This window comes from Peromyscus maniculatus, chromosome 10 (genome assembly GCF_049852395.1).
Source record: "Peromyscus maniculatus bairdii isolate BWxNUB_F1_BW_parent chromosome 10, HU_Pman_BW_mat_3.1, whole genome shotgun sequence".
NCBI lineage: Eukaryota > Metazoa > Chordata > Mammalia > Rodentia > Cricetidae > Peromyscus > Peromyscus maniculatus.
The window spans coordinates 85220187-85247842 of record NC_134861.1 but is presented as its reverse complement, the minus strand read 5'-3'; the positions used below and the strand labels follow the sequence as shown (position 1 = coordinate 85247842).

General features: G+C 38.6%; 1 protein-coding gene and 1 long non-coding RNA gene across 2 annotated transcripts in view; both read right to left on the bottom strand.

Annotated features, from left to right (window-relative positions):
* Positions 1–25269, bottom strand: part of LOC102924681 (albumin-like) — a 61135-nt gene extending 35866 nt beyond the window's left edge. Inside the window, exons 1-2 of the mRNA XM_076546601.1 lie at positions 25176–25269; positions 24005–24062 (exon numbers count right to left, since the gene is read on the bottom strand). Of these exons, the coding sequence (XP_076402716.1) occupies positions 24005–24062; positions 25176–25254 (137 nt within the window). The 5' untranslated portion in view covers positions 25255–25269. The remainder of the gene's footprint in view (positions 1–24004; positions 24063–25175) is intronic.
* Positions 967–8118, bottom strand: LOC143267646 (uncharacterized). Its single transcript, XR_013043003.1, has 2 exons — positions 8049–8118; positions 967–1103 (listed from the first exon to the last, which is right to left on the bottom strand). It is a non-coding gene; the product is annotated as an uncharacterized LOC143267646 (long non-coding RNA).
* Positions 25270–27656: the final 2387 nt, after the last annotated feature.

The following is a 27656-nucleotide window of genomic DNA, read 5'->3' as shown; positions in this document are numbered from 1 at the left end:
ATTCAGCTGAGAACCATTCTGGATGAGGACTCAGAGGCATCCAGTCTGAGGAAACAGGATCACCTGAGGAACTGGCGAGGTGAGGAAGCTGTGGCTTGTTCTGCTTCTCTGATTTTCCAGTATTCACACCAAAAACTGGCCTTGGGTTTGATTTAATTAATAAGACCATTTAAGATTCCTGCTACAGAGGTCTCCTCATCTTTTCAAGTATTATGCTTTAAATGAAACTATAAAGGATCACTAAGAGCCGGTTGTAAAATAATATGCAAAATTTGAAACCAAGGATGTAATAATAAAAATTTCATATGGACATGAATTACTATGTATGTAAATTAATAGACAATACATCGGTGAGTCTACAAAATTCATAAAAAAGAGTGTATATGAGCAATCGCCCCCTAGAACAGAGAAAAGAATCTAGCATTGAATATATATTCAAAATTTTTATACAAATTTTCACCAACCAACTCTTCTGCTACATCAATCTAGTGTCCTTCAGCACCCCTCCAGATCACGCAGTCCTCTCTTCATCAATCCAGTGTCCTCCAGCATCCCTCCAGATCACCCAGTCCACTCTTCCAACATTGCTTCTTGAGGTTTTATGCTATCATCCTGAACTGTAATAAATTTTTCTAGAACCACTTACTTTGTTGATTCACTGAGCCATCTTTAAAGCCATTCCTGTCTCTTTTGTCCCCAACTCATTCCTAGAGTCCCACTGACAAGGAAAGCCATGGTTCATAAGCTTTTAGTCTCTCATTCAGAACTTTCATAATGTTGAAATTAGTTTATATGCTCACTGATCACAACTCCAGAGAGTTTTAACATTTATTTTCATTGGGTTGCTTATAAGGAGCTAGAGCCTCTGCTGAGGAAAAGAAGAGAGAAAACTGAGTATTTCCCAGAGCCTACAAGGCTGTCAGGGGGAGCATGCCTTTGGAAAATACAGTCCTGGAAAATACAGAGTCATTTTTTATTAATTGCAGTACAGAGAAAAGAAGTCAAATATTTAAAGAAATTTGTGTTCCTTAGGGTGTTGATTTCACGCCAACAGAAAAGATGAGTAAGTTTTGAGTCTTTGTCTCTCCTTTTCTCGCAGTATACTGAAAAACAAAAAAGTGTCTTTTAAAATTGGAATATGTAGCCGGGCGTGGTGGCGCACGCCTTTAATCCCAGCACTCGGGAGGCAGAGCCAGGCGGATCTCTGTGAGTTCGAGGCCAGCCTGGTCTACCAAGTGAGCTCCAGGAAAGGCGCAAAGCTATACAGAGAAACCCTGTCTCGAAAAAACCAAAAAAAAAAAAAAAAAAATTGGAATATGTTTTCCAAAACTATTTTTAGAAATTTTGAATCTCTTAAAATCTTTTTGCAATTTTCAGTGGTCTAGACAGCCTAAGCATGACCTAGACTTAGCTCACCTCCCTCACTCAGGGACAGATGATACACTGTTGCCTGTTCTGACACCTGCTCTTCCTCACTGGTCCCATCAGGGCCCTCAAGTGTCAGGTCAGAAGTCTCACCATTTCTCTAGACCTACTTATTCCCTAATTTATTAAAAATGAAAGCTGTCAGTCGGGGACAGGCTGGGAGCTGGGGGCCGGTCTCTAAGTCTCAGGAAGTGGCTGGGGTCTTGGGCAGATGGGCGTGGGGCCTGGGCGCGGAGACTGCAGGGGCTGCCGGGGGCTTGGAAAAGGGGATCCCTCCTGGTGGGGCTTGAAGGGGAACTGCCCCGTGGCCAGAACCTGGTGCCAAGTTGGGCAGGTCCTCCCGGGGTGGCTGCTGGCCAGGGATGGGGTCCGGGCTGGACCCAGGCACTCACCTCTGGTCCAGAAGGGAAGGCGTCAGGGGCAGGCTGGGAGCTGGGGGCCGGTCTCTAAGTCTCAGGAAGTGGCTGGGGTCTTGGGCAGATGGGCGTGGGGGCAGGGTGCGGAGACTGCAGGGGCTGCCGGGGGCTTGGAAAAGGGGATCCCTCCCGGTGGGGCTAGAAGGGGAGCTGCCCGGTGGCCAGAACCCGGCACCAAGCTGGGCAGGCCTCTCAGGAGTGGCTGGTGCCCAGGGATGGGGTCCGGGTTGGACCCGGGTACTCACCTCTGGTCCAGAAGGGAAGTCCTCGGGGCAGGCTGGGAGCTGGGGGCCGGTCTCTAAGTCTCAGGAAGTGGCTGGGGTCTTGGGCAGATGGGCGTGGGGGCAGGGTGCGGAGACTGCAGGGGCTGCCGGGGGCTTGGAAAAGGGGATCCCTCCCGGTGGGGCTAGAAGGGGAGCTGCCCGGTGGCCAGAACCTGGTGCCAAGTTGGGCAGGTCCTCCTGGGGTGGCTGGTGGCCAGGGATGGGGTCCGGGCTGGACCCAGGCACTCACCTCTGGTCCAGAAGGGAAGTCAGGGGCACACTCGAAAACACAGGCAATAGATAAAGCCACAACAGTAAACCCCAAAGAAGAGAAGTACACACACACTACCACCAAAATAACAGGGATGAAGAATCACTGGTCATTAATATCCCTTAATATCAATGGACTCAATTCACCTATAAAAAGACATAGACTTACAGAATGGATACGAAAGCAGGACCCATCTTTCTGCTGCATACAAGAAACACATCTCAAATTCAAAGATAGACACTACCTAAGAATAAAAGGCTGGGAAAAGACTTTTCAATCAAATGGTCTTAAGAAACAAGCAGGGGTAGCCATCCTGATATCCAACAAAATAGACTTCAAACTAAAATCAATCAAAAGAGATCAAGAAGGACATTACATCCTTGTCACAGGAAAGATTGACCAAGATGAAGTTTCAATTCTGAACATATATGCCCCAAACACAAGGGCACCCACATATGTAAAAGAAACATTACTAAAGCTTAAACCACATATAAAACCCCACACATTAATAGTGGGAGATCTCAACACCCCACTTTCACCACTGGACAGATCTCCCAAATCGAAACTTAACAGAGAAATAAAGGACTTAACCGATGTCATGACCCAATTGGACCTAATAGATATCTACAGAACATTTCATCCTAACAAGAAGGAATATACTTTCTTCTCAGCACCCCATGGAACTTTCTCTAAAATCGACCACATACTTGGCCACAAAGCAAATCTCAACAGATACAAAACAATCAGAATAACCTCCTGTGTTCTATCAGATCACCATGGTTTAAAGCTAGATTTCAACAACAACAAAAACTACAGAAAACCTACAACCTCATGGAAACTGAATAATGCTCAACTGAATCACCAATGGGTTAAGGAAGAAATAAAGAAAGAAATTAAAGACTTCCTAGAGATCAATGAAAATGAAGACACCACATACCCAAACTTATGGGACACTATGAAAGCAGTGTTAAGAGGGAAATTCATAGCACTAAATGCCCATATAAAGAAGTTGGAGAAATCGCACACTAGTGAATTAACAGCACATCTGAAAGCTCTAGAACAAGAAGAAGCAAAGTCTCCCAGGAAGAATAGACGCCAGGAAATTATCAAAGTGAGAGGTGAAATTAATAAATTAGAAACTAAGAGAATAATACAAAAAATTAATGAAACAAAGAGTTGGTTCTTTGAGAAAATCAACAAGATAGACAAGCCCTTATCCAAACTAAGCAAAAGACAGAGAGAGAGAATCCAAATCAACAAAATCAGAAATGAAAAGGGGGACATAACAACAGACATTGAGGAAATCCAGAGAATTATAAGGTCATATTTCAAAAACCTCTACTCCACAAAACTGGAAAACCTAAAAGAAATGGACATTTTTCTGGATAGATACCACATACCTAAGTTTAATCAAGACCAGATAAACTATTTAAATAGTCCAATAACCCCTAAGGAAATAGAAACAGTCATTAAAGGTCTCCCAACCAAAAAAAGCCCAGGACCAGATGGTTTCAGAGCAGAATTCTACCAGATCTTCAAAGAAGAGTTAATACCAATACTCTCTAAATTGTTCCACATAATAGAAACAGAAGGAACATTACCAAACTCCTTCTATGAGGCTACAATTACCCTGATTCCTAAACCAAACAAGGATGCAACAAAGAAAGAGAACTACAGACCGATCTCCCTCATGAACATCGATGCAAAAATACTCAATAAAATACTGGCAAACAGACTCCAAGAACACATCAGAACAATTATCCACCATGATCAAGTAGGCTTCATCCCAGGGATGCAAGGGTGGTTCAACATATGAAAGTCCATCAATGTAATACACCATATAAACAAACTCAAAGAAAAAAACCACATGATCATCTCACTAGATGCAGAAAAGGCATTTGACAAAATCCAACACCCCTTCATGATAAAAGTCTTGGAGTGATCAGGAATACAGGGAACATACCTAAACATAATAAAGGCAATATATAGCAAACCAACAGCCAACATCAAATTAAATGGAGAGAAACTCAAAGCAATTCCACTAAAATCAGGAACGAGACAAGGCTGTCCACTCTCCCCATACTTATTCAATATAGTACTCGAAGTTCTAGCCAGAGCAATAAGACAACATAAGGAGATTAAGGGGATTCAAATTGGAAAGGAAGAAGGCAAGCTTTCCCTATTTGCAGACGACATGATAGTATACTTGAGTGACCCCAAAGATTCCACCCAGGAATTGATAAAGCTTATAAACACCTTCAGCAACATAGCAGGATACAAGATCAACTCAAAAAAATCAGTAGCCCTCCTATATACATTGGACAAAGAAGCTGAGAAGGCAATTAGAGATACATCACCCTTTACAATAGCCAAAAATGACATAAAATACCTTGGGGTAACACTAACCAAGCAAGTGAAGGACCTATATGACAAGAACTTTAAGTCCCTGAAAAAAGAAATTGAAGAAGATCTCAGAAAATGGAAAGATCTCCCATGCTCATGGATAGGCAGGGTTAACATAGTAAAAATGGCAATCTTACCAAAAGCAATTTACAGATTCAATGCAATCCCCATCAAAATACCAACACAATTCTTCACAGATCTGGAAAGAACAATACTCAACTTCATATGGAAAAACAAAAAACCCAGGATAGCTAAAAGAAACCTGTACAATAAAACAACTTCTGGAGGCATCACAATCCCCGACTTCAAGCTCTACTATAGAGCTACAGTAATAAAAACAGCCTGGTATTGGCATAAAAACCGACATGTGGACCAATGGAATCGAATTGAAGACCCTGACATTAACCCACACACCTATGGACATATAATTTTTGACAAAGAAGCCAAAAGTGTACAATGGAAAAAGAAAGCATCTTCAACAAATGGTGCTGGCATAACTGGATATCAGCGTGTAGAAGGCTGCAAATAGATCCATATCTGTCACCGTGCACAAAACTTAAGTCCAAGTGGATCAAAGACCTCAACATAAATCCAGCTACTCTGAACCTGCTAGAAGAGAAAGTAGGAAGTAGTCTTGAACGCCTTGGCATAGGAGATCACTTCCTAAATATAACACCACCAGTAGCGCAGACACTGAGACAAACAATCAATCAATGGGACCTCTTGAAACTGAGAAGCTTTTGTAGAGCAAAGGATACGGTCAACAAGGCAAAGCAACAGCCTACAGAATGGGAAAAGATCTTCACCAACCCCACATCTGACAGAGGACTGATATCCAGAATATATAAGGAACTCAAGAAATTAGACATCAAAAGGACCAACAGTCCAATTGAGAAATGGGCTTTAGAACTAAACAGAGAATTCTCAACAGAGGAATCCCAAATGGCTGAAAGACATTTAAGGAATTGCTCAACTTCCCTAATCATCAGGGAAATGCAAATCAAGACAACTCTGAGATACCACCTTACGCCTGTCAGAGTGGCTAAGATCAAAAACACTGAATACACTTTATGCTGGAGAGGATGTGGAACTAGGGGAACTCTCCTCCACTGCTGGTGGGAATGCAAGCTTGTACAACCACTTTGGAAATCAATATGGCGCTTTCTTAGAAAATTGGGAATCAATCTCCCCCAAGATCCAGCTATACCACTCCTGGGCATATACCCAAGAAATGCTCAATCATACCACAAGAGCACTTGCTCAGCTATGTTCATATCAGCATTGTTTGTAATAGCCAAAACCTGGAAACAACCTAGATGCCCTTCAACTGAAGAATGGATAAATAAATTGTGGCACATATACACAATGGAATACTACTCAGCAGAGAAAAACAATGACATCACACGGTTTGCAGGCAAATGGATGGATCTAGAAAAAATCATCCTGAGTGAGGTAACCCAGACTCAGAAAGACAAATATGGTATGTACTCACTCATAGGAAGATGCTAGATGTGGAACAAGGATGACTAGACTGCTACTCACATCACCAGTGAGGCTACCTGGAAAACGGGACCCCAAAAAAAGACACGGAGAAATGGACGAGATCTACATGAATAGCCTGGTCATGAGTGGGAACAATGAAGGGCGACAGTCGAGGGAAAGAGTGGGAGATCCTAGCTGGATCAAGAAAAGAGAGAGAGAACAAGGAATAGGAGACCATGGTAAATGAAGACCACATGAGAAGGTGAGAAGGGGAGGAAGCAGAGAGCTAGGGAGGCCCACGGAGATCCACAAAGATACCCCCTCAAAAGACTGCTGGCAATGGTCGCGAGACGGCAGGAACTGACCTACTCGGGTGATGGGATGGCCAGACACCCAGATAGTGGTGCCATAAACCCCATCCAAGGACTGAGGAATCTGAAGGCAGACATCCACGGCTGGGCCCCTGGTGGAGCACTGGGAGTCTAATTAGTGAGAAAGAAGAGGGTTTATATGAGCGAGAATTGTTGAAGCCAAGGTTGGATAAAGCACCGGGACAAATAACCAAATGAATGGAAGCACAGGATCTATGAACCAAAGGCTGAGGGGCCCCCAACTGGATCAGGCCACCTGAACGGGTGAGACAGTCATTTGGCTTGATCTGTTTGGGAGGCAGCTGTGCATTGGTGCCAGGTCCTGGGCTCGTTGCATGAGTTGGCTGTTTGAATCCTGGGACTTATGCAGGGACACTTGGCTCGGTCTGGGAGGGGGGAATGGACCTGCCTGGACTGAGTCTACCAGGTCAACCCCGGTCCTCGGGGGAGACCTTGATCTGGAGGAGGTGGGAATGGGGGATGGGCTGGGGGGAGGGGTGGGCGAGAGGGGGAGAACAGGGGATTCTGTGGCTATTATGTTGAACTGAATGGTGTTGTAAAATAATAATAATAATAATAATAATAATAATAATAAAAAAAAAAAATAAAAAAAAATGAAAGCTGTCTTCTCAGAATGCAACAAAATTTCCCTTTCCTTCTAAAAATGGAAATAATTTTGAAATAACCCTATATATGTAGGTTCCTTGATTAAGTACACAATATATATGTGTTTTCATGTGCAGAAACTATTTTATTTTGCCACCTTATTCCATTGCTGGTCTATTTTTTAAATTCTCTTCCAAAATATTTCAAACAATAGTTATCATCATAGCTCTGTTCAATTATCTACATTTTCAAATGCTGTTTTGAAATCTGAATATAAATTCTGTCAAAGCTTGGCATGTGACACATCAGAGATTTGGAAACAGATCATTTATTATGAAACAGGAACCCCCATAAAAAAGCTCCATTAAATATTCTGATGAAATGAATTTATAGAAGTACTGAGTCAAACTCTGCAGAATCAATAATACACAATTGTTTTGACTAAAAAATGTTCTTTCATATGGCTTCACTTTTATTCTTAGGCCCCCCCTTGACTGGACTAACATGTGTGACTCCATGTAGTACACCATGTAAGTCAGAACAGAGCCATGATTAAGTCCTCAGCTCTGGAGTGAATTCTTGAGTTTGGCTCCTTCTCTCCCTAGTTTGGCTGCCCCTTGGGTAAATTGCATTGATCTAGACCTTTATGTATTCATTTTCTTATATGCAAATCGGTGAACATACATGAGGGCCTAAGATTGGTGGCAGGTGCTAGTCTACATGGCTCTTGCCAAATGGTCAACAAATCTTAGCCATTATAGGAAAAATACATATGATTGCTTTTTTTAAAAAAAATTCCAAATACACTTACCTGAGATGCTTGTGATTGTGATGTGTTTAGGCTAAGGCCGATTGGCTTGCAGCAACAAGTTTTGGGCCCTGAAAACACACACACACACACACACATCTACTGAAAGATTGTGGGTGGTGCGTGGAAAGCAAATGCCTCATAAAATTAAAACCAAAGAGCAATTCCTAAAGGGGTGGCAGTACAAGGGGCATCAGTTTTGTGTCCTCACCTGGCTTCTGTCTCTGGCTTGGTCTCATCTTAGCAATGTGACCTCAAGCAGGCTTTAGATTTTATACTGTTCAGAATCAAGTTATTTATTTAAATTAATTTGCTTTGATTGTTTATTAACTTTATGTTTCTATGACTGAGAGACTTCAGGTTGTTTTTTCCATAAAATTTAGTGCTATTTTTCCAAGTATTCCTCCAAAATCAAGTTACGTATTTTAAAACTAAATAACTCATTAAAATATGAGGCATAATTTATAATGAGTAATGAGCAGAGTTACGGGCCCTGCTTACATATATAACATATGGATCTTAGGTTTTCCAGGGTTATCATAGCAGAAGAAGATGGGGTTGTATTTTTAATCTCTTGAAGGGGGAAGTGAAGGAGATAATAGTACAACTTTAGAGAAACTGAGGTCACAGCATATATTTATGTACTTCACACACAGTTAATTAGGGGAAAGACTATGGAGGGATGAGGACATCATTCTTTAAAAGCCTCTCCAATCTGTGGGGTCTCCAGCCCTACTTCTCTCCCCAAAACATCTTAGAAATCTACATGTGTAACTGTTCTCTTTTTATTTAAGCCTCCTCAGAAGGTAGCTGAACAGAGGAGTTTTGGGTCATGTAACAATCAGAATACCGTTTTTGGGCTTGTTGTTTGATTGTTTTTTGTTTTGTTCTGCATTTTTTGTTTGTTTGTTTGTTTGTTTCTGGAAAGTGCCACAAAACAAGGAAACTTGGTAGAATAAAGGAGAGCCCAGAGATCAGGTCAGCCACCATCAGTGTTCACCGATGCAGGCAAACAAATCCACTCATTGACCGTGAGCATGCAACAACTCTTTAGCCTGTCATCTGCGCATTCAAGCAGGTCACCCTGGCAGCACTCCTGGGTGACTTTGGTAACATCTGTTGCTAATTTGCTAATTTCTGTGAAGTCAGCATTGGGAAATTTCTGGCTTGCATAAATCACCACCCTAAAAAGAAAATTTGCCATCAGAGACTTATTATCATATTTTATTTGTAAGAAAGCAGTGAGAAGTTACCATTTATAACAAGGAAGTTCAAAACTAACTGACATGAAGAAAATTATAAAAATTCACTAGTTACAACAACTAGCTTTACTAGAATGCTAGTTCTGACATAATAGTTATGTTTTCCTTTGGCAGAATCTACTGAAAGAATGTGGGTAGTGCGTGGAAAGCAAATGCCTCATAAAATTAAAACCAAAGAGCAATTCCTAAAGGGGTGGCAGTACAATGGGCATCAGTTTTGTATCCTCACCTGGCTTCTGTCTCTGGCTTGGTCTCATCTTAGCAATGTGACCTCCAGCAGGCTTTAGATTTTATACTGTTACAACACACTAAATCGAAGGATCCACGAGGTTAAATTACATCATGACAAGAAAGTGTTTTCTTATCTGGAAATGATGACTCATCAAATTTGTCTTAATTAATACATACTTTCTTGAAATGTTTTTTTTTTCTTTTTTTGGTGTTGGGGCAGAATGAGACAGGCTTTCTCTGTGTAGCTTTGGAGCCTTTCCTGTAGCACAGGCTGGCCTCTAACACACAGAGATCCACCTGCCTCTGGCTCCCGAGTACTGGGATTAAAGGTGTGTGCCTTTAATTTTAAATTTTCTGAATTCTAAAGGTCTGTGGAGGGAAAAATTCCCAAACTTCTGGAGAATTAGAGAGTTTTTTTTTTTAATTATGAATCCTTCTGCCAAAAAAATTGTTCCAGCAGAGAGCCTCTAAGCTCTATGGCAAGATGTCAAAAGCCAAGATCTTCGTTATTTCAAAAGTAATTTTCAGTTCTATAGCTCTAATAAAGCTATCTTGTCTTTGTAAGAACCAACCATAGCCTATGTAACAGTGTGTTGCTTCATCTTGTAGTTGCTATATTTATTGTTCTGATTGGCTTTAATAATTTTAATAGTAAGGATGACTCAGTGAGGGTAATTCCTGCTGACAGCCTCCAGAGAACATGCACAGTGTCTGTCATCTCCATTTTCTCTCCTGTTGTGTTGATTCATTATTGACAAACAGGAGAGGTACTAGATGGGCAGGCACATTATTCTTGACTTAAATATTAAAGGATGCTCCCAGACACAGCTACATAACATAAAAGCAAGAGATGGTGGAGCAAACACAAGAAATTAGGGACAGAATTGGAGTTGTAAGAAAAGTCCAAGTAATAACTCCAACTTGGTTGTTGGCTAAGTTCAATTATCCATACATTCAAGAGTCATTTCAGATTGAGGGAAAATAAATTAAGTAAATTAATTACCCTGACTGTGACTGTATTTTTTAATTATTTAAAATGAGATTCCTGGTCTTTATAAAAAATGGCATCTAAATATCTGTCTTCAGTTAGACAAAATCAAGTCTTCTACATTCTTTGACAATTTCAAACAAAAACACTGGGACAAATTTTCAAATTATTACTGTTTTTTTGATTTCACCTCTATCCACTTCTCAAGATGTACTTCATAAATACACAATCTTGTAGATTGGATAATATCATTATCAAGACGTGAATTGTGATATAAAAAATATATACATATATACCATGCTTTGAAAGCTTTCTCTCCTTATCTCTGAATACTGGAGCACTTCAGTCTGTGGTGCACAGAGGAATATAACACTTTCTCTGTCAGAGCATCAAGCTACAAGAAGAAATCCAGTTGGAAAAGATAATTGGTACACACACACACACACACACACACCCCTTCTAAAGTTCAGACAGCCCAATGCCAAGATAATTTGTAGGGTTGGGAGTTGAAATCAGGACCTTGTGCAAGTTTGGCCAGAGTTATGCTATTGAGTTGTACCTTTCATCCAAATGAAAAATTCAAAAGATTTTTCTTTTGAATACCTGAATTCACATGTACTCTCTTTTGACAAATGATTATTTTTGATACCTAATAGAATGAAAATCAGTATGGGCATAGTGGAGACTGCTAGGTACTTAGAAAGCAGCATAGAGACATTGTCAGGGGAAGGGCCCTGGATATGACTTTTTAGTTGTGTGACTAATTCACCTCAGTTCCTATTTCATCATCTTTCATAAAATGAGTAAGTGCCTACGAAAAACAAATAATTTGCATAATAAATATATATACAAAATGAATGGATTCCAACATCTAGCCTCAGTAAAATTCACAGCTTTGAATTCCATCTCCATTAAAATGTCTCAAGGAAGGACTAAAAAATAAAAAGCAAAAAACAAACAAACTATCTCTTGCTGTCCAGTGTGACAAACGTTATTACACTGCAGAAGTCACCACCATAAAGAATTGGAAGACAAGTAAACACACATCCAAGAATTTCCTCTCTAGACCATCACTGCTAAATCTTAGAAGGAAGAAAGGTATTAGAACTAAAAGCCATTGGTAACGTAAGAGGGAAGAAGGATTTCTATTGACATAGAGAAGTCTCATTCAGAGATTCAGATTTCCTAAGTCAAGCACAAGACGGTCAAATCTCTGGGTTTGGTATACAGAGCAGTTCTGTCCCCATCTCCCCAGGGGTCACCTTTGGTGTCAAGCAGGCAGATTTGTCAGCTTCTGAACAGCACTCAGTCATGATGGCACTGTACTTCTCAGTATAGTAAAGGAGCTCTGGGCCATAGAAGTAAGGGTGTCTTCTGCCAACTTTGTACAAATTGCTGAGTTATGATAAAAGGAGAAAGCGGGCAATCTTTTCCCACAGCATGAAACACTACACAAATCATCAGTCAACCCAAACCCAAAGATGTGTAATTGACCAAGTTTACTCATTGTGGCCATGTGTGATGGTCTGTCTCTATTGTTCTCAAGTGAGAGAAGGTGGATTAAATTTGTGTATCTGCATACAAATATTCACATGTATATTTTCAGTAAGTGGTTAAATTTGGGTGATGTAATATTGTTGACTAAAATGAAAATTATCCAGGGAACATGAACACCACACACACACACACACACACACACACACACACACACACACATACACACACACACACACACCACTTCAGAATATTTTACAACTTCTCAATCTCAGATTTTTCCCACAGGCAATATCTGTTTTCAAGATCAAAATATCTTTGATTTTTTATTGTCATTTTGCATAGTTTTTTCGTATCAAATGTGAAATTTTTAAAAATTACCTCAAGGTAAAACTTTCCCAGGCTTGATGAAGATATTTGAGTTTTTTATAACTACTAGCGTAAGTGTTCCTACCAGAGCTATTGCTCAGTTTTTAATTTAAAACATAGATATCTGTTTACTTACTGTCCTATCAATACGGCAGTATTTTGTAGATGTAACCAACTGTCTTATTAAATAAAAAACACAGAACCAATGTAAAAGAGAAAGCCAAGAGGTCAGAGCTCAGAGCTAAAATCTCACCCTCCTGTGGTGGTCCTAGCTCTCCGAAAGAGAGCTACTTCCTGTGTGTATGTCTTTTAATAGTCTTTTTCTTCTGCCTTCTCATTGGTTGTAAACCCAAACACTTGACTGCCTCATCACTGCCTGTATGTACAGCCCCCCCCCCCATGTCTTAAAGGCATATGTCTCCACTGCTGGATGTATCCCTGAACACACAGAGATCTACCTAGCTCTTCTACCAAGTGCTGGGATTAAAGGCGTGTACCACCACTGCCACACTCTTGCTATGGCTCTAATAGCTCTGACCCCCGGGCAACTTTATTTATTAACATACAATCAAAATCACATTTCAGTACAATTAGAATACCACCACATTTCCCCTTTTCTATTTTAATAAAAAGAAAAAAAGCAAAAGGTTATAACTAACATAAGAAAAACTATACACAAAAGTACAATAACTATATAAAATATATATAAGTAATAATGACCTAACCAATGTCTAGTCCATTTGTATTTGACAAATCAGAGAAAATAATTCCATTATCTATCCTATTTTTGTAAATCCGAAATGTATCTAATTCACTTTCCATCCTAATTAATCTTCAATTATACCTAAATAATCTTCAACTATAACTAACTAATCTTCAACTCCCTCAGAGATCCAAGAAGGAAATATTCGCTAACAAAAATAAACACAGGAAGTGCATGCAAGCAACTTCCAAAAAATTTATGAGTTGACAGAAACAGCCTGCTGCCTGGACAGTCACCTTAGGTTTCTCCTCAGTGTTGGGGCATCATCTTTAGCCGATAGGCTTAGCGTATCTGACAGACTCATTTGTGAAGTAGGATGTACACAAGGTCAACAGTTCAACCTCACATTGGGTGAGAGCAGTCCATGTACCAGAAACACCTGAATTCCACTAGTGTCATATGATTCAGGATTTTATATTCTGGAAATTGTTGATGGTTTTTGAATTCAGCTGTTCATTCTTCTTGGCTATGTATATATGGCTTCATCTCAACATCCCCTTCTTCTCCACATCCCGCTATTAAATGCCAGTCTACTATGGAGAGGTGTGAGCTTTCAGATGCTGTTCCATTGCACAACAGAAGCCATCGGCCCTCTGCCTGTTAAGCTGCCTAGGAAGAAAAGGGCACTGTACCTTTTCCGGATTGCGAAGGCCACTTCAGGGATGGGCCCATATTGTCCTGGCCTCAGAAGATGCCTTTTGATAAAGCCATAACCATACTTGTTTTGGCAAGAATCAGTAGTCCTTTGTTTCATGTCCTGTCTGTCCATTTTGTCTTGTTGATTCAAGGATACTTTGTTGTCCAGTGGCTAACTTTTGCCACAATGAAAGTTGACTCCATATGCAGTTTCTTCAATGCCCATATTTTCTCTGAAGTAGATTGGTACTGCCAGGAGCCGACACGTCTCAAAAAAGGAAAATTTCTAAGTTATTAAAACATTTTAAATGCCATATTCTATAGATCTCTGAAGGGTTTGAAGATGACCTGTCTAAAATATATCTGCTCAATTTTTAAGACATAACTAATATGACTAAAAATTCTATTGTAATGTCTAACTACTAAACTTTCATTTCTTAATATCCTAATAGTTGTTAATAATAACATTCAAGGAGCAGAAAATTGCATTACATTGTTAAATGAATGGTATAAATACAATTAGAAATATACATACAGCATTTTCTAACAATATCAAATTCAAATTTGTATACAATATAAAACAATCCAATCCAATGTAAAGCATTTAAAACTAGTAATTGTCTTTTTCTGTTCTTTCCTTTTTCTAACAAGAACCTTAAATCTAATGTCCTTTGCTTAGCCTTTTTCCTAACCCTTGACAACAACTTGTAACCAACCCCCCTAAACAATGAAAATTATCCCAGACCCAAAACCCATTAAAAAGACCAAAAAACAACCCGCCCCATACCACCTCTTTGGGAATGTGGGTGTCATATTCTTAAAATTGCTTCCTTCTGGGTATGGGCAAAGTTATCTTTATCCTGAAAGAAAAATTTTAGGTTAATTGTGAAATTCTAGGAAAGGTAACGATATCCTTCATTATCCAGTCTGTGTATAATGCCAAAGTTCAGAGTTTATCTCAAGTCCTTATTCAAGTAGTCTTTGAGACTGAATCATCTCAGCTAGTAATCTCAAAATTGCTCTAAGCACCTTGTAGTTCAAAGTTAATTTGTGGATGATGTTTGTCAGCTTAATGATATTATTATTGTCCACGTGGAATTGTTGTTGTTGTGTGGCCCCACCTTCTTTCAGGAGACTTCACTTGATGTTAGGCCTGGCCGTGATTTCCTGCAGAAAACTGATGAGACTCGAACACAAAGGCATACATATGCAGCTAATTGAAGCCTTTTTTCTAGAATTAGTTAGTACTCTATATGACCATTCATATCTCAACAAAGTTTAAAATGTATATATATCTATATATGTTAATCTTGTACATTTTGATATAAAATTCATACATGAAGAGAAATTTAAAGAATCAGAATAGAATCAAAGAGTTGAGATTAGTAATAGAATAGTCCCTTAATTAATTTGGCTTTTGTCCTGTCCCATAGCAGAAGATGGCTCTTTTATTCTGGCATGATACAGGGAGTTTGCATTTTCCTTTTAACAACGTGCTTCAGTTTAAAGAAGGAAAGAGCCATTCTCCAACTCCAAAGTCAGCTTTAAATTTCAATTGAACTGGGACTATTAGAAGATCAATAGTGTTAAATCTTTAGAGAAAAGCAGAAACAAACATTTAGGAAGACATAAAATTTTTTAGATAATATATACCCATATGCCGTTTCACTCTGTTTCCTGGGATAGATGATTTGTCCCTTTTCTTCAGTTGTCTCATTTGTCCAGTGTTCTTCAGATTCCTTAACCTTCATTCTCTTAAAAGACAAAAACAAACACCTTTCCCCAAGACTAATTTTTTTTTTTTTTTTTTTTTTTTTTTTTTTTTTGGTTTTTCCGAGACAGGGTTTCTCTGTGTAGCTTTGCGCCTTTCCTGGGACTCACTTGGTAGCCCAGGCTGGCCTCGAACTCACAGAGATCCGCCTGGCTCTGCCTCCCGAGTGCTGGGATTAAAGGCGTGCGCCACCACCGCCCGGCAACCCCAAGACTAATTTTGGGGATGTTCCTTTTTAGCAAGTCTGATTAAATGAAAAGGTATGTGTTACTGGTACAAGTTAGTGTAAATTGGATGCTCATGCTGGTTGATGAACTATCACCTCCTCTAATTAAGAGCTTTCTCTTGTTTAAATCGAACCTTTATCAATTTTGATGGTACCCACAACTTATCGTCTCCTGTAGAAACAAAAGCAAAACCTCTTCCCCAAAGTAACACATATCCTGGTTTCCATTCTGAGGTCAGCACATCCTTAAAGTATATAGGCTGATTTAATTCTGTAGTTTTTTTCTATTATCCAATGTCTCTCTGCAGGTGTTGTTCCTTTCTCATTGGCAATGAGAAAATTCAAAGTTAATAGATAATTATGCAATCTATTTCTGGGGGGGGTTTGTTACTCCTTTCTGTTTATTTAGCATATCCTTTAGAGTTATGTTTGGTCTTTCTATAACTGATTGACCTGTAGGATTATGTGGTACACCTGTAATATGCTTTATATATGCAAAAAACTGTTTCATTTTAAGAGAGACATCTGATGGAGCATTGTCAGTTTTGATTTGTGCAGGTATACCCATGATGGCCATAATTCTAGCAAATGAGTGATTACAGAATCAGCTTTTTCAGAACTCAAAGCAGTTGCCCATTGAAATCCTGAATAAGTATCGATGGTGTGGTGTACATATTTCAGTTTTCCAAATTCTGCAATGTGAAACACATCCATCTGCCAGATTTCATTCCACTGAGTATCCTTTGGGTTACATGCTACTGGTAATGGTGTTTGATTATAGAAGGAACAAGTAGGACATTTCTTTACTATTTCTTTGGCTTGTTGCCAGGTTATAGAAAAATCCTTTTTTAAACCTTTACTATTGATATGATGTTTTTTATAAAATTCTGAGGCCTCCAGCACATTTCCTATCAATAATTTATCATTCTCATCATTGCCTTGTGATAGAGGGCCTGGCAGACCAGTATGGGATCGAATGTGAGTTATATATAAAGGATGACTCCTTTTCCTGATTGTATCTTGTAATTGAATAAATAGTGAAGTTAATTCTGAAGCGTCGGGGATAAATTCTGCAGTCTCAATATGTAATACCACTCTTTCAGCATACTGAGAGTCAGTTTCTATGTTGAGGGGTTCTGAAAAATCCACTAATACCAACAGAATAGCATACAATTCTGATTTTTGAACTGAATTATACGGACTTTGAACCACTTTACTTAAATTTTCTGATTTGTAACCTGCCTCTCCTTGTTTGTTAGCATCTGTATAAAATGTGCGAACTCCAGATATAGGTTTTTGCCGTACAATTCGAGGCAAGATCCAATCAGCTCTCTTTATAAGATCAATTCTATCGCTTTTGGGATATTTGCTGTTAATTTCTCCCAAAAAATTACTGCAAGCTCTTTGCCAAGGTTCACTTTTTGTCCATAATTTTTCAATCTCCTCCTTAGTTAAAGGTATGACAATTTCTGCTGCGTCTATACCTGCTCATTGACGAAGTCTCAATTTTCCTTTCCAAATCAAGTCAGAAATTTTTTCCACATAAGTTTCTAATTTTTTATTTGGTTTATTTGGTAAAAATATCCATCCCAATATAATATCTTCCCTCTGCATTAATATTCCAGTAGGAGAACGCCTAGAGGTAAAATAACCAAAATGCAATCCAGCTTTGGATCAATACGATCCACATGCCCTTCATGTACTTTCTTTTCTACCAAAGCCAATTCTTTCTCAGCTTCAGGTGATAATTCTCTTGGACTATTTAAGTCCTTGTCACCTTCTAAGGTTTTGAACAAATTATTCTGATCATCATTTTTTACCCCAACAATAGTTCATAGGTGAGAAATATCTCCAAATAATCTTTGAAAGTCATTAAGAGTCTGTAGTCTATCTCTCCTAATTTGCACCTTTTGGGGTCTAATTTTTTGTAGCTCTATTTTATATCCCAATTAATTAATAGAATCTCCTCTTTGTATCTTTTCAGGAGCAATTTTTAAACCCCAGAAGGGCAAAATTTTCTTTACTTCTTCAAACATTCCTTCTAAAGTATCTGCATTTGAGTCAGCTAGTAAAATATCATCCATATAATGATAAATTATCGATTTAGGAAATTTTTACGTATCACTTCCAATGGGTGTTTTATAAAATATTGGCACAGAGTTGGGCTATTCAACATTCTCTGTGGGAGGACCCTCCAATGAAATCTTTTAACCGGTTGAGAATTATTATAAGTAGGCACTGTGAAACCAAATCTTTCTCTGTCTTTTTCTTGTAAGGGTATTGAAGTGAAACAGTCTTTTAAATCAATAACTATTAGAGGCCATCATTTTGGTAACAGAGGAGGCAAAAGAATCCCAGATTGTAGAGAGCCCATTGGCTGAATTACTTTGTTAATTGCTCTAAGGTCTGTTACCATTCTCCATTTACCAGATTTCTTTTTAATAACAAATACAGGAGAATTCCAAGGGCTGGTTGATTCTTCAATATGCTGAGCATTTAACTGTTCTTCTACAAGCCCTTCTAAAGCCTGGAGTTTCTCTGTTGTTAAAGGCCATTGCTAGACCCATACAGGCTTGTCTGTTAACCATTTTAAAGGTAGAGCTGTTGGTGTGTTTGGAAGATCATCAGTTGTTGTGCCCTGTTCTTGTATAATATGGATGGCTGGTGACCACTAAAATAATGCCTTCTAATATTTCTCTCAGAAACATGTGCTAGTTTATGATTTGTTTCTGAGATTGGAGGGATGTTAATCTGAGTATTCCATTGTTGCAACAAGTCTCGACCCCACAGGTTCATAGCTATGTTAACCACATATGGTTTTAATTTTCCTCCCTGTCCTTCTGGATCTATACATTCAAGTCATCTTGCACTCTATTTCACCTGAGAGAATGTCCCAATTCCTAACAGTTGAACATTTACCTCCTGAAGAGGCCAAGTTGAATGCCAAAATTCTAGTGCAACTATGGTAACATCCGAACCTGTGTCTACCAGACCAGACAACAAAACACCATTTATTTTTATCATTAATTTTGGTCTCTGTTCATTTATAGAAGTTTGCCAAAAAATTTTCTTTATGTTTTCTCCTGAATTTGCTATTCTCTCTGTTTCATCATCCTGACCAGCATGATTTATTCCAATAGGCATTTGGTTATTTAATCGTTCTGAGCAGGGGTTTCCTCTATGGTTGCAGGAAAGGTTTGAACTGGATTTGCTATGGGGGCCTGCATGAGGCCCCTCTGGGAGTTTCCCAAAAACTGAGGCAAAGGATTACCCTGTCTATCCTTTGTTGATCTACATTCCTTGGTCCAGTGTTTTCCCTTACCACACCTTCTGCATACTCCAGATGGAAGGGGCATTCTGTTGCCATTGTTCCTTGAAGAAACATTGTTTCTAGGAATGACCTGTTTACAGTCCCTTTTCAAATGTCCTTGCTTTCCACATCCAAAACATCTAACACTCCTCAAAACTTTTGTAATTGCTTCTTCTACACACATATCATCATACTCATGAGCCTCAACATTAACCGTGTCTCTATTCTAATCTTCCAAAGGTGCAGACCTTGCCTTTAATGGCCTATTTATTCTTTTGCACGCTGCATTAGAATTCTCAGCAGCCAAAGATTCAATTATTATCTTACTAGCTCCTGAATCCGAGACCATTCTCTTTACTGCTGAAGCCAGTCTTTGTAAAAAATCTGTGCAAGATTCTTTTGGGCCTTGCATAACCTTTGTAAATGACTCAGGTTTTTTTCCTGGTTCCTCAACTCTGTCCCATGCATTCAAGGCTGCCGTTCAACATAAAATTAGGGTTTGGACATCATATAAACATTGTGCTTGTACTGAAGCATATCTGCCTCCAATAAGCTGATCCTGGCAAACTTGTATTCCTTTATCCCTCCATTGTTTTTCTATGTTTTTAGCTTCATCCTTAAACCAAGTTAAAAATTGCAGCCTCTGGCTGGGTTCAATAACAGCTTGTGCCAGCTCCAGCCAGTCCTGTGGTACAATCCTATTATATGTTGACCAAGAGTTTAACATTTGCTTTACATATGGGGAATGCATGCCATAAGATACTATTGCCTCCTTAAACCTTTTTAAATCCAACATTTCATTGGAGCCCAAATATTTTGTGTAGTCATTTGATCAGGCAACTGCTGTATGGTTACAGGATAAATTAAGGGTGACTGTGTGAAAACAGGCTTTCTTTCTGTAACCTTATGATCCAAACTTGAAACAACTTCACTGTTAATTTCTTCTGTCTGAAATTTTACAGGTTTAACAAGTTTTTCTAAAGTTGTCTTCCTGGCACTTAAATTGACTATCTTTTTAAATTATAAAATGAGGATCAGCATAGTGATAAACTGCATAATTCCAATAATACTAATCTTCTCATATAGTTGTTCCATTGTCAGACTGCCTAAAATTTCAAACAACACCCATTCTTCCAATGTACACCGAAAACCCATTTTTTTTAATGTGGAAATTTTTCTCCTTTAAATAGTTTCCTTAAAATATCTGATGTGTTGTGACTTACCAAATCTGCATAGAACAGTAGAAGTCTGAGGGGATTTTCAAAACAGCCACCTAGTGTCTGAGGTGTGAATCCAGAGAGAGAGAGAGAGAGAGAGAGAGAGAGAGAGAGAGAGAGAGCAAGAAAGCATAGCCAGCTAAAGCTTAAATCCAGCCAAGCAGCCAAGTGTTCCCTCTTGAGCCGAAACAAGGCTTGGCTCTGGCTTCCTTAAGCCCCGACCACGTGCATTGGCTTTATAGGCAGGGGCCCTGTTCGGCAGGGCAGGCCTGAGTTGTTTGTAGCACCTGCTTGAAGCAAGCAGCTCACGGTTATTCCGGCCTGAGTCCAAGCAGACCTGGGCCCGGGCTAGGGACCCGATGCTCGGACTAGGGAGCTGCCCAGGCTAGGGAGCCTGCCACCCTTGCGGGAAACCAGACTTGCCGCCAAACCAAGAGGTTTTTAATTGATTCTTGTCACGTTGGGCACCAGATGTAGATGTAGTCAACCGTCTTATTAAATAAGAAACAGAGAACCAATGTAAAAGAGAAAGCCAAGAGGTCAGAGCTCAGAGCTAAAATCTCACCCTTCCTCCTTCGGTGGTCCTAGCTCTCCGAAGGAGAGCTACTTCCTGTGTGTATGTCTTTTCATAGTCTTTTTGTTCTGCCTTCTCATTGGTTGTAAACACAAACACTTGACTGCCTCATCACTGCCTGTATGTACAGCCCCACAGGTCTTAAACGCATATGTCTCCAATGCTGGCTGTATCCCTGAACACACAGAGATCCACCTAGCTCTTCTACCAAGTGCTGGGATTAAAGGCATGTGCCACCACCGCCACACTCTTGCTATGGCTCTAATAGCTCTGACCCCTGGGCAACTTTATTTATTGACATACAATCAAAATCACATTTCAATACAATTAGAATACCACCACAGTATTTTCCTGAATGGAGGTGCACATGGTCTCAGCATCTGGCCTCACAAGTGGGGGCAGGTTGGGATTGTCATCCTTGTGTTGCAGGAACCATTCATTTCTCTCGGGTTCTTGTTTCATACAGCAGTCAGCCAGTTCACCATAGTTTTCACAAAGACTTGGAATGGAACATAACTTGTCTCCAAAAAGAGTTTGCTAAGTGGGAAACAGAAGCTGTCAAATTCCTGCCAGTACCTGACTTTCTCTATAACCAAAGAGCAATGTTAAAAAACTGAATGTGCAGATAAAACTTGATTAAGAAACTAAATGCCTTGTGTATAGGTATATAGATGATATGTGCATGATATTGAAACATCACATGACACTTTGAAGTAAATACAATTTTATGACTTAATGTACTACTTAAAATAAATTTAAGTATAAATATTTGTTAATCATATAATGTTTTAACTGTGAAGCAAAAGAAAATCACATAAAAATTCATGTACTTTCTTTGATTCATCTATTTTTTGATAATTTTCATAATAGCCAAGTGCCACAGTATTGTGCATGGTGAATAAAACAGAGAAGCAAATAGCTAATGGCCTTAAGGAATGTTGCCTTACATGTTTTCTATATGGAACTAAAAGCTAGGAGTGAAGTCACTATAAAAAAAATCATGGGAAGCTAGGATTTAAAGGAGCATGTGACCTCATGCTCAGGAACAACATGTGCACACAACTTCTTACGTGATCTGCTTTTTTTGAAGAATCTCAAGGTTTTAGTAGGTTTTCTTTCAAACTGAGGAATAACACAATCTACTATAAATAATTACTGCATTGAAACACAGATTGCCCTTTTATTCTAGAAACAATGCCACTCCAAAGGACATCATTTGTTAAATAATCTTTCCCTTCCTCATTAATTTTTATTACAAAAATAACATAACTTCATGGAAATTTTACTTATCTAAACAGAAATTATTAACTTTCAAAAATGTACTTTTATGAAAATTAAGGTAGAACTGTAATATTTTGTGTGAATCACTAACTCTGCAAATAGAGGAAAAGGTTTCCAGAGGAAAGTGTTCCAGGAAAAGCAAAAAGAAAGGGCCTAGAGATCAATTTGAGAAATGGCTTTGCCCATATATTAAGCAGTCAGAGAAGCTCATGCCTCAGGTTTTAAATCCGTACCCATAAATAGCACAACTTCTTCTAAATGCCTGAAAACCCCACTTTTTAATTGTTTCTAAAATATTTATGTCACTAAAACAGAAATAAAGAGCTATACACTATAATTTTTTCTAAGTAACAAAATAGCATAGAAATCAGCTGATGCATTCAGAAGATTAGCATAGTACTATTATGTCAAGAAAACATTAGCCCTCGTAGGCTACTGTAGCATTGCCTGTAATAATCAAAATGTGTAAACAGCCTAAACAGCCACCAGCAGATGAAAGGATAAAGAAAATGTGGATGGACAGGTAATAGTGTGATGAATACACACTAGGGATTACTCTAACCCTTAGAAGAGGAACGTTCTGCAACTGGCACCAACATGGGCCAACCTGGAGGACATGTTGGTAAGTGCAATACGCCAGTCATAGAAAGACACATTCTGCGTGGTTCTACTCAGATAACATACCTAAAATAAGGCCTAGCGATGGTGGCACACGCCTTTAATCCCAGCCCTCAGGAGGGAGAGCCAGGAGTATCTGTGTGAGTTGGAGGCCAGTCTGGTCTACAAGGTGAGTTCCAGGAAAGGTGCCAAAGCTACACCTAGAAACCCTGTCTCCAAAAACAAACAATCAAAAAAAGATAACTAAAATAGTTCAATTCACAAAATCCAAAAGAGGTGTGATGGCTGACAGAGAGAGGAGGAACTCAGTTACTGATCATCTGGCATATTCTCTCAGTTAAGCAAGACAAATTCCAAGATAAGCTTGGTTTCATTGTAGTTATCGCCAGCTATAGTAAGAGAGTAGAAGGCTCTAACCACAAAAAAATTAATCATTACATAAAGCATGCTATTACTATTTGCCTCTGTGAACAGAATTCAGATTTTAGAGCTTGAAAAAAAATTGTACAAGTACCAAATTGCCATTAACATTATTGTAACTTCTATCTGTAGCCTCCAAGAATTTTTATAAGTTGTGAGAATAGATAGAATGTCTCCACTTGCTTGCAACTTTGATCATTTAATAACCTTTTATCACTCCTTTTAAACAAGGTATATGACACTGCTGATGTTTTAAAAATACTTATTTTCACTACATTAAAATATTTTGGAGGTTGGGGATGTGACTTAATTATAGATCACTTGTTTCACGTGTGTGAATCCCCAGTTCTAAAAAGACAAAATAATATTCTCACTATACCATGGGATCTTGTTGCATAAAGAATTAGCGAATTAGCCTCTCAAGGACTTATATATCATAGACCTTCCCAGAAAGAACACGAAGATTCCATTCTTCACAAGTTTAATGTGGTCCCCAGAATCTTATCCTCCACTAAAGCAGCCATTAGCCACAAGTGGATAGATATATTCAATCAAAGTTAAATAACATTTGAATGTGTGCTCCTCACTTAGAATTGCCATGTTTCAAGTGCCCAGTAACCATGTGTCCTCTGGCTGCCATATGCTCAGCACAGGTCCACAGTCTTTCCATTAACAGAGACATTTTTGTTGGACAGTGCTGCCCTACAATTTTGCAAGCTCAATGTGGAAAAAAAGGCAATTTAGAACTGGAACTAATACTACCAGAAACATTAAATTGACTTTCAACATTTTAACTTACAGGCCTTTGAAATGTTGTTCTCCCAAATCAGTAAACCGATGAGCAATCTCACTCTTGTCTGTGGGAACAGGGAGTCATAAACTAAAAACCATATTTAAAGATGGATGAAAACAACTAAGTATAATGTTGTTTTTCACACTCTTTTTCCACACACTTATGCTATTCCTTTACTTTAAGACACTGGCCTCTGATCTCTCCAAAAAAAAAAAAAAAAAAAAAAAAAAGGAATCTGCCAATGACTCCTTCCTTCTACATTTAAAGAACTACCCTTTCACCACGAATACTACTTTACAACTGTCTGAGTGTTTATAGCTTTGCATTCAATCCTGAGTCAATGCTTTTATCATGTCTCTAAGGATCTACTAAGACAATCTGAAATGAAAGAAAATACAAATGGAAGCTCCATGTATAAAATTAACAACACACATGTTTAGTTTTCAGTATAGCACAGTAGAGTAAACAGGCCTTTGAGACTTTGAAGATTCTGGCTTCAGCTGTATTCAGTATAGCTTAAGTCACTCAGCCTAGCATGTCTTCAAAATTAAAAGAAATATAAAACTAAACTTTAAAAAAATCCCCTCATTATTGGCACCTAAGCTGTCTAAGGTATATTAATAATACAGCCACACAAGGGTTCTCAGATGCAAAATATCATCAAAGTCTAGAAATAAGTACTAAAGGAAACCTTAATGTCCCAGCCAGCGGGACCTTCCACAGAGACACTAGAAGGGGGAATGGCGAATGAAAGGGACAAGAGACACAAAGAATTGGCAGCAAGACAGTATTCTGATCAAGCTGCAAAATTTTATTTTTCTCAGGTGGGTTTTATAGTAAGCAGACCAGGAAACTTTCTTTGGGAAAAGATCAGGGGACTATTGAGTTGCCAAGCCACCCAACCAAGGAACCTAACCACAAAACATTGTTACTAATGGTCACTGTAGCAGAAAGATAAGAAAATGTTAAGTTACTTTCTAGTAACTCACATCTTGTCCAGGCATGTCAAAAGTTTCTGGTTGGTGACTCAATACTGGACAACAGAAACTTAACTCAGGCAGGCAATATGGCATGGCTCTTAAAATTGTCCTCCGCACCTTAACTCTTTCAAAATGCAGAGCTTCCATTACTAGGAAAGTAAGATAAAAGTAGAGCAGTACAAACATAAAATTCTTACGTGCATCTTGGCAAAACACACCGCTGGGTAAAGCAGAGCCTGAGACAAAGAGGAGGAAAAGGAAGGTCACCCACTTCATTGGGCCAGATGCTCCTGGGTTTGACAGGAAAGTTGAGATGTGTGGAGGGAAATCTGCTCTAATATAGTTCTTCAAACAATAATTTTAGATCATTAACCAGACTCAGCTCACATTTCATTGGTTCCTCCCCAATTACAAAATCATACAATCTTTGCCATAAAGTTGTTTGACCGAATCCCTTGTGTGTGTTTGCTCTCTGCAGTTTTTTTCCCCCACAAGACTTTATCAATTCATGAAAGTTATGTAAAACATCAAATTTTACATAAACTGTAAACTGTTTTTTGGAGTTTAAACTGTTCAAACCTATTATCCTTTACTGTGCTCTCTGAACATTTTTGGTTTGGGCCTTTGCATGGGAACATGATGTATTTTAAAAGCTAAGAACTGAATTACACGTATTTCTCATTTCAAATATGCTTTTATCTTTTGATAATAAAGAGTTTACATGAGAAGGGGTGAGCTAATTATAGGGTTTCCATGTCTTTCTCACCCTTTCAAAATTAGAATTTCCTATAAAGCTCACATTGCGTCAAATGTAAACTGAGAAAAAGCCAGAGCAATAAGAACAATCCTGAAGCATGTTTAGAAGTTTTGTGTCACCATCCTAGCTCTGGCTGTGTGTGAAACAGGTCTGCCGTGGAATGTTTTCATCTGATGTGAATCTCTTTCTTAGGATTTTTTTTTTTTAGAAGAGACAGTAGAAGAACACACACCTAAATGATAGTGATGACGGTCTTTGCCACTGTGACTTCCTCTGACACAATAGAAAGATAATAAGTAGCAGACCAGTTGTCTTACTTACCTTAAAAAGTGAGTTAATCAAGACTACCATCCAAATTGTTCCCATGGTTCCTACATGGACAGAGGCCACTGAGTGGCCAGAAAAAGCATTCCTGTTTCATATCTAGTTAGACAATGAAAGAAATCGACTTTCTATAACCTCATTTCATGTCCTCATCTTCAGGAAAGTGTATGAAATATATAACCAAACACAAGAGAGAGATATCAAACACAAATAATGAAGGAGAAGGACCAAGTGTTTCCTTGTTGTTTTATGACTCAAAGGCATCCTGAAATGAAATAACAGACTAGTCTCTGAACATAGATGAACAGAGTGTAGCAACATGACTGCCTGTGGAAATAACTACCTCACAGGGGTGAGGTAGTTGAGGCAAAAACTGGGAAAGAAAAAGAGAAACTAAAGAAAGAAGCTATTTATTTCTTGGACAAATTATGAATTTCTCTTTAAGTCTGCTAGAAAGAGTGGACACTATTTGTTTGAAGTCAGTAGTCATGCCTAGCCCTGTCCTAGTGTGAGTCTGGAGGCATGAGCAAGTATGCAACACTTAAGTCCTTGAATACATTGTATTGCTAACTCACAAATTCAGGTTTTTCACTCACATGTACTGTGTGGGTGTGTGTTTAGTTTGATAATTGAGTAAAAAAATTACCTTCATATGTAGTATAATCATAAATACCAAAATCTAAAAAAAAACTAAATTTATCATAATGGACTAGGAACTTAAGTTAATTTACTAACTGATGAAGCTCCAATAATTTTAAAATAGAAATTAACAACAACTGAGTTTTTTCTTACCTGTATTAATTCAATGTTTTACATGTGCATATCCTAATTATTCATTAGCAGCAGAGAATGAAAGGGCTTAATTCTTTACACTACCTCTATGCTTACATATCTTCTCACCTGATAAGAAATGCTTGAACAGTTGCATTTGGTAAGAAAGAATTTATACTCTTCCTTCTGAAAATCCTGGCATTAATTCTGCAGGTACATTCTATACTGAGAGGAACGAAGCCACATAATTGTTAGTTGTTTCTAAATGTCCTATTATTCACATTTTTAAATTCTATGGTTTATTAGTCATCAAAAGATTTTGGCATGACCATATGCAAATTTTAAACTGAGTTTTAAATGTGGTTTAGAGAATCTAGTTTCTGAGTAAATAGAAAATATCTCAGATGATTATTTTAAGTGTTTTCTCATGCTTGTGGGAGGATTTCAAAAATAGAAAGTAGTTGAGAAAATTCATTGTTTGGAAAGTATAATCGTGTGTTCATCCTTTTGTAGTAAAAAAAGAAAAAAAAAACCACTTCTGTTGAAACCCAGTATGACTAGGAATTAACCCTGAGCTTCAATCCCTTTGGCCCTTTGTTTCCTATTGTCTCTTTGGATGTTTCTTGTTTTGTTTTGCTTTCACTCAATTTGATAAGATGATTTGAAGTAGATGGATTATCTCATTGGAATTTTTTTAACTTCCTTGTCATCCCATTAAAACCATCCCTCTCTCTCTCTCTCTCTCTCTCTCTCTCTCTCTCTCTCTCTCTCTCTCCCTCCTGATTTCTGGAACTTCTCATAAATTCTTTCAAACCAGCCTTGCCTT